Raw genomic sequence first — 10,968 nt, 5'->3', positions numbered from 1 at the left:
CTTCCTTCAATACCATTGGTTCTTGATCATATGCCACCTCCTGAAATAGATGAACATCAACCAATTCTTTTTGGTATGGTGACTCTGTGTATTCCTTCCATTTTCTTTTGATGTTCCCTGCATCATTCAATATTTTGCCTATAGACTCTTTCAATAGGAGCTCTGGTAGTGTAGTGCCTAAAGCTCTTGACTGCTAACCAGAAGGCTGGTGGTTCAAACCCACTAGCCACTACTTGGAAGGAAGTTTGGGCAATCTATTTCCATAGTGATACCACCTCAGAAACCCAAGGAGGGGTCACTATGAGTCGGGTCCAACTCGAGGGCACATAACAACAACAACAACAGAATCTTTCAATATTGCAACTTGAAGCGTGATTTTTTTTCCCCCACTTCTTTCAGCTTGAGAAATGCTGAGTGTGTTCTTCTCCTTTGTTTCCAACTTTTGCATTCCAGTCACTAGTGATAATCAGCACATCTTGATTGCATGTTTGGTCAGTTTCAGACTGCAGAAGTGGGTAAAAATCTTCAATTTCCTCATCTTTGGCTTTGGTGGTTGGTGCATAAATTTGAATAACAGTAATATTAACTGGTCTTCCTCATAGGCATATGGATACTATCCTGTCACTGACAGCATTGTACTTCAGGACAGATCTTGAAACATTCTTTGTGATGATGAATGCCATGCCATTCCTCTTTAATTTGTCATTCCCGGCATAGTAGATCATATAGTTGTCTGATTCAAAATGGCCAAAACCAGTCAATTTCAGCTCACTAACACCTAGAATATCAATCTTTATGCATTCCATTTCATTTTTGACAACTTACAATTTTCCTAGATTAATACTTCATACATTCCATGTTCCGATTGTTAATGGATGTTTGCAGCTGTTTCTTCTTATCTTGAGTCATGCCGCAACAGCAAAAGGAGGTCCTGAAAGCTTTACTCCATCCATATCATTAAGGTTGGCTCTATTCTGAGGAGTCAGCTCTTTCCTACTCATATTCTGAGTGCCTTTCAACCTGACGTGCTCATCTTCCGGCACTATATCAGATAATGTTTCAGGGCTATTTTTCAGTACTATATCAGACAATGTTTCACCACTATTGATAAGGTTTCCACCATCCAAATCTTTGAGAAATTGATGGCCTCTTCCTTTTTCCGAGTCTGTCTTAGGCTGGAAGCTCGGCTGAAACCTGTCACCATGGGTAACCTTGTTGGCACTTGATACACTAGTGGCATAGCCTCCAGTCTCACAGCAACACACCAAACCACCACAGGATGGCAAACTGACAGATGAGTTTGTCTCCCTTAGCTGTTACAAACTGCTCCACTCCCACTTCCCAGCCTTCCCTACTAGCTCCAGCCCTCCAAAAAGCCCAGTCTTCCTTGAAGGCATATGGATATTATCCTATCATTGATAGCACTGTACTTCAGGATAGATCTTGAAATGTTCTTTGTGATGATGAATGTCATGCCATCTTCAATTTGCCATTCCCAGCACAGTAGATCATATAGTTGTCTGATTCAAGATGTCCAAAACCGGTCCACTTCAGTTCACTAATGCCTATGATATCGATCTTTATGCATTCCATTTCAATTTTGACAACTTCCAATTTCCCTAGATTCATACTTTGTACATTCCATGTTCTAATTATTTATGGATGTTTGCAGCTGTTTCTTCCCATTTTGAGTCATGCCATGTCAGCAAATGGAGGTCTCAAAAGCTTTACTCCATCCACGCCATTAGGGTTGGCTCTACTTTGAGGAGGCATTTCTCCCCAATCATATTTTGAGTGCCTTCCATTCTGAGGGGCTCATTTCCTGCCACTATGTCCAACAATGTTTCAGGGCTATTCATAAAGTTTTCCAGTAATATATCAGACAGTGTTTCACTGATATTCGTAAGGTTTTCACTGGCGAGTTCTTTGAGTAGTGGATGGCTCCTTCCTTCTTCTGAGTCTGTCTTAGTTGGGAAGCTCTGCTGTAACCTGTCCATCAAGGGCGACCCTGTTGGTATCTGAAATACCAGTGGCACAGCTTCCAGCCTCGCAGCAACACTCAAGCCATGACAGTGTGACAAACTGACAGACGAGTGATGAGGGATTCCATTAGGACCCTGTATTTGTTGTGCAGAATGGAATAACCCAGCTTCAAGGGCCATGTGCTCTAGGACCCTTTCTCTAAGCACACAGGGAGGGAGGAGTCCTCTGAGGTCTCACAGGAAGGGCTATTTCTTGGACTGGAGTTGTCTGCTTACAAGTCCCTAACTACAGAAATTCACCAATATCAGCAAAAAGAAATGGAAATGATAAATCAGTTCTTAAAAAAAAAAAAAAAAAGCCCCACCGTCCTGCTATTCCCTGCAATCACATTAAAGTGTACTGCTTTCTCATTTCTCTGCAACCTTTATTTACCGGCTACAGTAACATTATCCAACCCTCTCCACCAACAATGAAAATGTCTCCCTTTGCTTCTCTGAAGCTCCGTGTGAAATCTTGCAAGAAGATAGTGGGAGCTGTAGGTGTTGGTGGATGTAGCAGACACTGGAGAAGGAACTGGAATCCATGACTTAGATTCAAGATTTCAGATAATCTGAGCAGAAATTGTCCGTTTTCCCAAGATACTGGTGGGAAGGATCACTAAAACGTCATGAGTATGAGTTCTGTCCATCAAGTCTGGGAACGCCAGCCTTCTTGTGCTGGCCTGAAGGTTGACAGAGTTACACCTGTCGTTGAGTCAGGAGAAGAGGAAGGACTAGATCATGCTTAGTAAATGGCACATGTTGACTGACAACATGCTTTCAAAACATGGAGTCCAGGGTACGTGCCCTGGATGTGCCAGAAGGTAGCTGACTTCCAATCCGTGAAGGCCTGTGAGCCAGGACAGTGAACCAAGAAGACGTTCTTCAATACCCTTACCCAGACATTGCATTTTGCAGCTCCTGCAGGCCAACGTCACCTATCAAATGTCTCACGCACTTCACCAACTGTCAGGTGGACTTCACTCCCAAGGCTGTATTAGAGGCAGATTTCTGAGACACGGTATCCAGTCCTCCAACAGAGCTTCTCCAGTTCTGAGTTAAAAAGGCCAGTGCCCACCAGCATTGATGTTTCTGTATCCTGAACCTCAACATTTCTGCAAATTTACTGCAATAAACCAGGCCAGGTTGGACAATGAAAGCTGGTCAATCCATTTCAGATAAGTGTGCTGTTGTCAGTCACCCTTGAGTTGCCCGACTCATGGTGACTCCACATACAACAGAACAAAATGCTGAGAGGTCCTGCACCTGGTTCATGGTCATGAACTGCATGAGTCCCTTGTTGCGACCACTGTGTATTCTGAGTAACCTCCAACCAAGGGGGCTCAGCTTCTAGCGCTATTCTGGAAAATGTTCTGCTGGGATCCATAAGGTTCTCACTGGCTGATTTTCGGAAATAGTTCACCAGGCCTTTCTTCCTAGTCTGTCTTAGTCTGGAAGCTCTGCTGAAACCTGTCCACCATGGGAGACCCTGCTGGGACCTGAAATAGCAGTGGCACAGCCTCCAGCATCACCACAGTATAATAAACTGACAGGTGGGCAGTGGGCAAGTAAGTATAATGGCCCACTTCATTATTGGGTCTTTAATATAAGCGTCCTTCAAAGGTGAAACACTTGTTTCAACAACATTCCCTTCAACTTTTTATTTTAGGCCTCCAATTACATACATAAACATGTGTATGTGTAAACTATAACTTACAGAGTATACATATTTTTTTTTTCCCTCATCTAATGATGTTGTTAGCTGCCGTCATGTAAGCTCTGGCCCGTGGTGACCTTACGTAACAGCATGAAACACTGACCGCTCATGTCATCACTGATACGGTACACAATGCAATGGTAACTGGAATGGCTGGCTCTCACATCCATGCATCATGAGCTTCACGGGTTGTCATTGTTGGGCACCGTCAAGTCGATTAGACTCAAGGCGACCCCATGTGACAGGGTAGAACTGCCCCATAGGGTGTCCTAGGCTGTCATCTTTATGGAAGCAGATCACCAGGGCTTTCTCCCATGGAACTGCTGGTGGCTTCCAACCACCAAGTTCTCAGTCACCAGGCAAGCGCTAATGATAAGGATGTGCAATGAAATGAACAAGTCAGTAGTGTATTTTCTATTATGTTTTTCAAATGTTCTACTAAAGTCCCAATAAAATCGGACTTTGGAACTATTTGCAAAGAGAAACACCTCAAAAATACGAAGATTTGCAACAAGTAGCATCATGTTTAGTCTGGGTCAAATTTAGAGCTTTTTAGAAAATTAGTCAAAAATCCCCTGGCCCAGCCAGAAGGGAGGCAGGCCCAATGTGATGACACCCTTTCTTTCACACTGGCTCCAAACACTGGTGTCCTCCTGGCCTGTGGCACAGACCTGGCTGCGGGACAAGCGGACACACCCTGACCGCGAACATAAACCCCACCAAACCTGGCACCTGGAAGGTGTGTGCCGGTGGCTGCTTCAAAGCTGCCAAGTTTTCATGCACTAATTGTTTGTTTACTTCTCCTTGGAGGACAAGCCGGTCCTCTAAGCCTGAATGAGTTAATCACCAACTTAGGTCTCCCTTTTGCCAAAACAAACAGGTTCCAACGCCAGCTGGGAGAAGCCTCTGATCTGCAGTCAGCGACCTCAGGGAGCCTATCAGTGGCACTTTACAGGGAAGGTGACGTCCCATTAAGCAAAAAGCTCTTAACACTAATAAATTCTAGAACCTTGGGGCCAAGGCTGCCAGAAACCTGCCATTCATCTTTCCCTCCATCCCTCGGGTTCCAGCCACTTCTCCCTCAGCTTTCCAGAATCCTGGCCGAGAAGCTGGCACACACTCGCCCCGCTCTCTCGAACACCACTTATCACTTGCTGTCAGGTCCACTGTGAGTCATGGCCGCCTCATGAGTGTCCAAGCAGAACTGTGCTCCACAGGGGTTTCAATGGCTGGTTTTCCACAAGTAGATCACCAGGCCTTCTTTCTGAGGCACCTGTGCAGGAGTTGACCCTCCACCCTTCCCGTTAGCAGCCATACCATACCGTTTGCCCACCCAGAGACTCCTACTTATACACACAACACTGTTTTGCCTCAAACCCTATTCTCCTGAACCTCCACTGAGAAAACACAAGCAGAGAACTAGCAGGTTCCAGCCAACAGACTCTCAGACGGTTGGTTCTAGTGTTAAGGCGCCGAGAGCCAGCACTGCCTCTGCCACCAGAAGCAGAACCAGAGGAGGCAAGAGGGACGCCTCCACTCAGAGCAGCTGCCCTCCAGTTACACTGCTGCAAGTAGGCTTACACCTTCCCGAGGTCTCTGCACCCTTGACACAGATACATATTTAAACCTTCAAAAGCCGGAACGTGTGTGAGGCGGAAACCTGTCAGAGATGAAAAACTCAAATATTTTCCATAAATAGAGCATGACAGAAAAGTGGTCAGACTGCACCTGGACAAACAAGGCCATCTGGATGTCACAGGATTCTCTGTCTCTGCAAATGGGGGGGGGGCGGTTCTGGATTGCCACGACCTCGATGGTGCCATGCTCAGAAGGGAGATGTGATCGCGAGTCTCATGTCTGCTCCCACCATGCTGAAACCCTGAAAAACCGCAGCTGTGACTCTGTGCTCCGTATGTGCAGCACGTGCTGGGGACCTGGGCCTTGGATCACGCATGGCGCTGTCCCCCCACTTCCTCCCCTGCCCCGGTTGGTTCTGGGCCGCCCACTCCACCGGCCCAGCCCCTCAGGCCTCAGCGCTCTCCTCTCTCCACTCCCCAGGTCCATGATCACTGCCACCCTCTGCCCTCTGCAGGAATCTGGTTGTGGATTCAGGGAGAAGTCAGGTTGCGTATAGGTGTCCTGCAGTCTGTGGGGGCATGGTGGTGGCTATCCCCACCCCATGCTGGTGGCACCACAGCCAAGATCCTGTGGAGGTGAGTTTCTTACCCAGCACCTAGTCCATGCCAGCACCCGTCCCACTGAGGAGCTGCAATGCACTGGAGGTTGCCCGGCTGCTGTAGGCCGTGGGAAGGGGAGCCACCCGGCTGGATGTCCTCAGGCCTGCTCCAGGGAACACCTCCTCTCATCTCTGCAACCATGTGTGAAATCATTTAAGAATTCAGGGGACACCGGAAGTCCTGGTGGATAGACTTTCCCGGGCGCAGGCTTCACTGTGGTTATGCTGCCATGGAGTCCATTCCCGCTCATGGCAAGCCTGTGTGTCCAGAGTAGAACTGCCCCATGGGGTTTTCAAGGCTGGGCCTTTTCAGAAGCAGGCCAGGCCTGTCTTCTGAAGTGCCTCTGAGTGGGTTCGAACTGCCAGTAGTGGAGTTTGTGCCACTCCACTGCTTTGGCTGTGTGCTAAGTAAACGCAATGTCAGAACTGATTGGTTATCCTTGAGCTCAACAACAGAAGGGGAGGGAAACTGGCAGATGTCCAACTAGAGCAAGCACGCGTGCGCCAGGATCCAGGCACCTATGGAGGTCTGCCCTCATGCTGCAAGGACCCCATGTGCGGGGGGGGGGGCTCTCCCAGCCTCGAGGACCCTCTCTTCTTCCTTCCAACCTTCCTGGGCTCACGTCTCTTCTGGCTGTCTCCAAGCACCCTCCGGGGATGGGGCACAGAACACCAGCTATAGAATGCTGGGGATTCCACATACACATTACATACACCGATGTTTGCATTTGAAACAGGCGCTGCAGAAGATAAAGATGAACAGTAAAAATTGCACTCAAACTCACTGCCATTGCATCAGGTCTGACACATAGTGACCCCTCCTTGGGTTTCCAAGGCAGTATCTCTATGTAAGTAGATTGCCCAACCTTCCTTCTGAGGAGTGGCTGGTGGGTTTGAATCCCCAGCCTTCTGATTAGCAGTCAAGTGCCTTAGACACTAGGCCACCAGAGCTCCCAAAATTTGCACTAGTTAATTTAAATATTTAATTTTCTTTACTTAGCATAAAATTAAATAGCAAATTTAAACACCATGACAAGTCTAGAGAGAGACTGCAGAAGAAAGAGAAAAGGCATATATTTGTGTCCCTCTAACGCTTTCGACGGCACATAACAACAACAACAACAACAACGCTTTTTCACGCTTTTTGGAAGAGGGGCCCCATATTTTCATTTTGCACCGAGCCTTGTATATTACATAGTCCTGAAGAAAATTAAGCAACTAACCAATGGAAGTCCCTGGATGGTGAAAACAGTTAATATGAGATAGAGGATACATGACAGATGACAGATAGATAGACAGATGATAGATGAATGATAGACAGATAGATGATAGATTAGAAGTCACTAGGCCTGCAGAGGAATCCCTGGGCCATACAAAGTCAACGCCGTCAGCTGCTAACTGAAAGCCTGGAGGTTCGAGTCCACCCAGAGGCTCGAGAAAAAAAGGTCTAGCGATCTACTTCCCAAAAATCAGCCAGTGAAACCCTACGAGGTACAGTCCTACCCTGTCACACATGGAGTCGTCATGATGACAGTTGATACCACGACAGCTAAAAGCCACCGCCACAAACATTTAACGATTGAGGGGCAGCCCTCAGTGATGCAATGCGTCATCTTCCTCTCACTTTTGAATTCTCAGCTCTGCAGGGTCAGGGGCAGTGTCAGATAATCCAGGAGGCCCCGTTCCTGTTCCCACGCTCACCCATCAGTACCGTGGGTCCCTGTGCTTTCAGGCCAGGGGACGGCCACTGTGCACAGGTGTAGCGGGACCAGGTGTGCACTGCTGCTTTCCCAGTCCAGATGCTGCAGGGCTGGGCAGTGTGGTGAAGGGCACCGGGTCAGGGTGGAGGAGATGAGTGCAGGCTCCCCTGCAGCCCGGAGGCACCAGATCCCTCCACCCCAGGCTGCTCCCAGTCTCTCCCTGCACCAAGAAGGCCTGGGTTGGCTCCTCCCATAGAAGGGGCTCTCCGTAAGACTTCTTGTCAACACACACACACACACACAAAAAAAAAAAAAAAAAAAAAACTCACTGCCAAGAGTCTATTCCGACTCATAACAACCCCCATTGGGTTTCGGAGGCAGTAAATCTTTATGGAAGTCAATTGCCTCACCTTCTTTCCACAGAGCGGCTGGTGGGTTTGAACTGCCAACCTTCTGGTTAGCAGTCAAATGCCTTAGGCACTGTACCACGAGTGGGGCCAACTCCAACTCAAGGCAACCCCGTGCATGTCTTGAGTCGAAATGTTCTGGAGTGCTTTCAGTAGCCTATTTTTCCAGAAGCAGAATAGCAGGACTTTCTTCCGAGGTGCCTCAGGGCGGAGTCTAACTGCCAGCTTTTCCGTTAGCAGCCAAGTGTTTCAATGGTTGGCACCATCCAGGAACTCCAGCCCAGCCTTACTGACCCCTGAATAAGTGTCACAGACACCACGCACAGCGTGATGGGTTGCCCACGGCCTGATTCCACCACCACCCATACCATTATTCAAGAAGGGGAAGGGCCAGGGCAGGCGGGACTTACAGGAGATCACACTGTTGGGTTGTTTTGCTCTGTGTGTGCGTGTGTTTCCCCAAACCCTAAGAAAGCTTAATCCTGTCATTTAGAGAAATCAGACAGGCGTTACCAGGTGAGGGTTAAACTCCAAGAATGGCTTTGCAATTGGTTACAAAACAGCAGCTAGCAAGTCCTAACTGAGTAATTTGCAGCTTATTTCACCCGGCTAATTAAAACGTAATCAGGGTGCTTTGGCAACGCAGGCTCAGTCAGCAGTTTTTCTTGGGAGGAGAAATCATGCCAAGAGACCACAAAGAAGGCCCTTCACTGGCACCGGCCTGATCTCCGGCTTCTTCAGTGCCGAAACCGTGAAGCGAATCCAGCCGAGCAGGGGACAATTCCCTACGTACAAAGAGCCTCTCTTCCTCTCGGGGATGGGCTGCTGGGCTCTGCTTCCTGTTGTTTAAAGGACAGTGCAGCATCTTCTCAGGGGCCGGGCTCTCAGGACAGGCCCTTTGAGACCAGGTGCCCTGGACAAGCCCTCTCCCAGAGGTCCACGGCATGTCACCCTGAGGAGCAACGGCTTTTCCCTTTACTGAGGGCCCAGTAGGGCTGTAGGCTACCCCCCCTCAACTTCTCATAAACCCACTAGATGCTGCTCCTTTGATTTCTTGCTGTGGTTAGGTGCCCTGAAGTGCCTTTAGACTCATAGCGATGCCATGGGACAGAGAAGAACTGCCCAAAACGGTTTTCTAGGCAGTGGGTGGTATAGTGCCTAAGGCACTGGACTGCTAATCAGAAGGCTGGCGGTTCAAAGCCACCAGCCACTCCTCGGAAGGAAGATGGGGCAATCTACTTCCATAGTGATACTGCCTTGGAAACCCAAGGAGGGGTGGCTACCAGTCGGGTTGACTCCATGGCAGTGAGTTTTTTTTTTTTTTTTTTTTTTTTCTTTATGGACGCAAATTGCCAGGTCTTTCTCCCAGGAGCCTCTGGGTAGGTCCCAACCTCGCAGCTTTCCGTGAGCAGCAGAGCACTTAACCTTTCAGCCAGCAGGGCTCCTTCCTTGTTCACTAAGAATAGACAAAAGCGCACACTCCCACACTTGCAAACTATACGCATTGGTTCAACCTCTTTAACATCCCAACTTTAAAGGCTCCTGGAGCCGCTGAAGAGGGTTTCAGTCGCTCGCACACCACCCAGGACTTCCCTGATGGCCACGCAGATCGCTCCAAACCACCAGGCTCTTAAAGCGCCTCCAGGACCGCCCAACCCCAGGCCCTGCAAGGGCCGCCTTCACCCACCGGCGCGGGAGGACGCGCAGGCCATTCCTAAGGGCAGAGAGCTCCGCCTCCAAACCACCCTCCAAACCCCGCGCGCCGGGAGCTCTTGGTCTCCCCCTGGCTGTGCGATGTCCCCTGAGGCGAGAAGTTGGGATCTTAGAGCAGGTGGTCAGCCTAGGAGAGAAGCAAGATCGCAGGGAGAGCGCGCGAAGGCAGGCGAGAGAAATAGGGCGTAGGAGTGAATGAGCTCAGAGCTCGCACGCTCCGATCCGCTGGCAAAGGCGACCACCTTAGCTGGGCGCCGCTCCAGTGCGCCTACCCGCACCCAGGCTCCGCGTAACTCCCGCGGGTGCCCGCCCTGGCGGCCTCCCCCAAGACCCTGGCAAAACGCGGGCAACAATCTTGCTGCTCCCTGAGCGCCCCGCAGACCCGAACGCGCGCTCACACACACACCACCTCCACTTTCAAGCTGAAAACACGACAGGGGTGGGGGCGAGAATGACCCTGATACGCCAGCCTGTGCCCCGACCCTTGGCATCCTTCCCTCTGCGCCCCATGCAATTCAGGAGTAAGTAGACCCTTGAAAAGCTATGGGGCTCAAGAGTGGGAGACTCCCCGCAACACACAGGCACACAACGTGGCAAAGCGCTCTCCTTGGGGCTCACGGGGTGCGCAGCGAGCTCCGGGCCGCAGAGCCAGAAAGCCCTTGCTCAGGAGAGACAACAGTGCCGCCCGTGGGCACCTGCGGAGCTGGACAGGTCTCGGTCCCGGGGCGCACGGGCGCGCCTCCTTGCCTCGCGGTCCGGGGCAACGCGCAAATCCGCACTCCCACCCTGGAAATCACGACACTGTCCTCTCCCCAAGGCCACCGCCTTCCCGTTTCCGTGGGAAAAGCTGCAAGGAGCTGGGAACAGACGCTGTCGGCTGTTTTGCACCCAAGCGCATGAGGAGGCTGGAAAGAGAGTCCCGCGCTCGGCTTTGAAAATCCGAGCAGAGAAAGCAAGGTCTGCGGCCGGGCAGGAGCGGACTTGGGGCACTGTGGCCGAAGGTGCGGCCCCGTGCGCCTCTCGCGGGCTCCCGGGTCCCCGATGGGAGAACTTGGGCCGCCACGGGTGGAGATTACCGCGGCCCGGGGGGCCCTAGCTGCCGGGGTGGCCTTACCTGGAAGTGCTGGAAGAAGGCGGAGATGCGCGTGATCTGCAGGCTGAGGCACCTGGAGGC

General features: G+C 50.4%; 1 protein-coding gene across 1 annotated transcript in view; it reads right to left on the bottom strand.

Moving 5' to 3' along the window:
- The window catches only part of ANOS1 (anosmin 1), a gene marked incomplete at its 5' end in the record, with an annotated part of 224,888 nt that extends 213,926 nt beyond the window's left edge, over positions 1-10,962 (bottom strand). The window contains one exon of the mRNA XM_007956168.1: positions 10,909-10,962. Within this exon, the coding sequence (XP_007954359.1) occupies positions 10,909-10,962 (54 nt within the window). The remainder of the gene's footprint in view (positions 1-10,908) is intronic.
- Positions 10,963-10,968: the final 6 nt, after the last annotated feature.

Source organism: Orycteropus afer, unplaced genomic scaffold (assembly GCF_000298275.1).
Source record: "Orycteropus afer afer isolate SDZICR_OR568_19922 unplaced genomic scaffold, OryAfe1.0 scaffold00577, whole genome shotgun sequence".
NCBI classification, from domain to species: domain Eukaryota; kingdom Metazoa; phylum Chordata; class Mammalia; order Tubulidentata; family Orycteropodidae; genus Orycteropus; species Orycteropus afer.
This window is presented reverse-complemented; position numbering and strand designations above follow the sequence as displayed.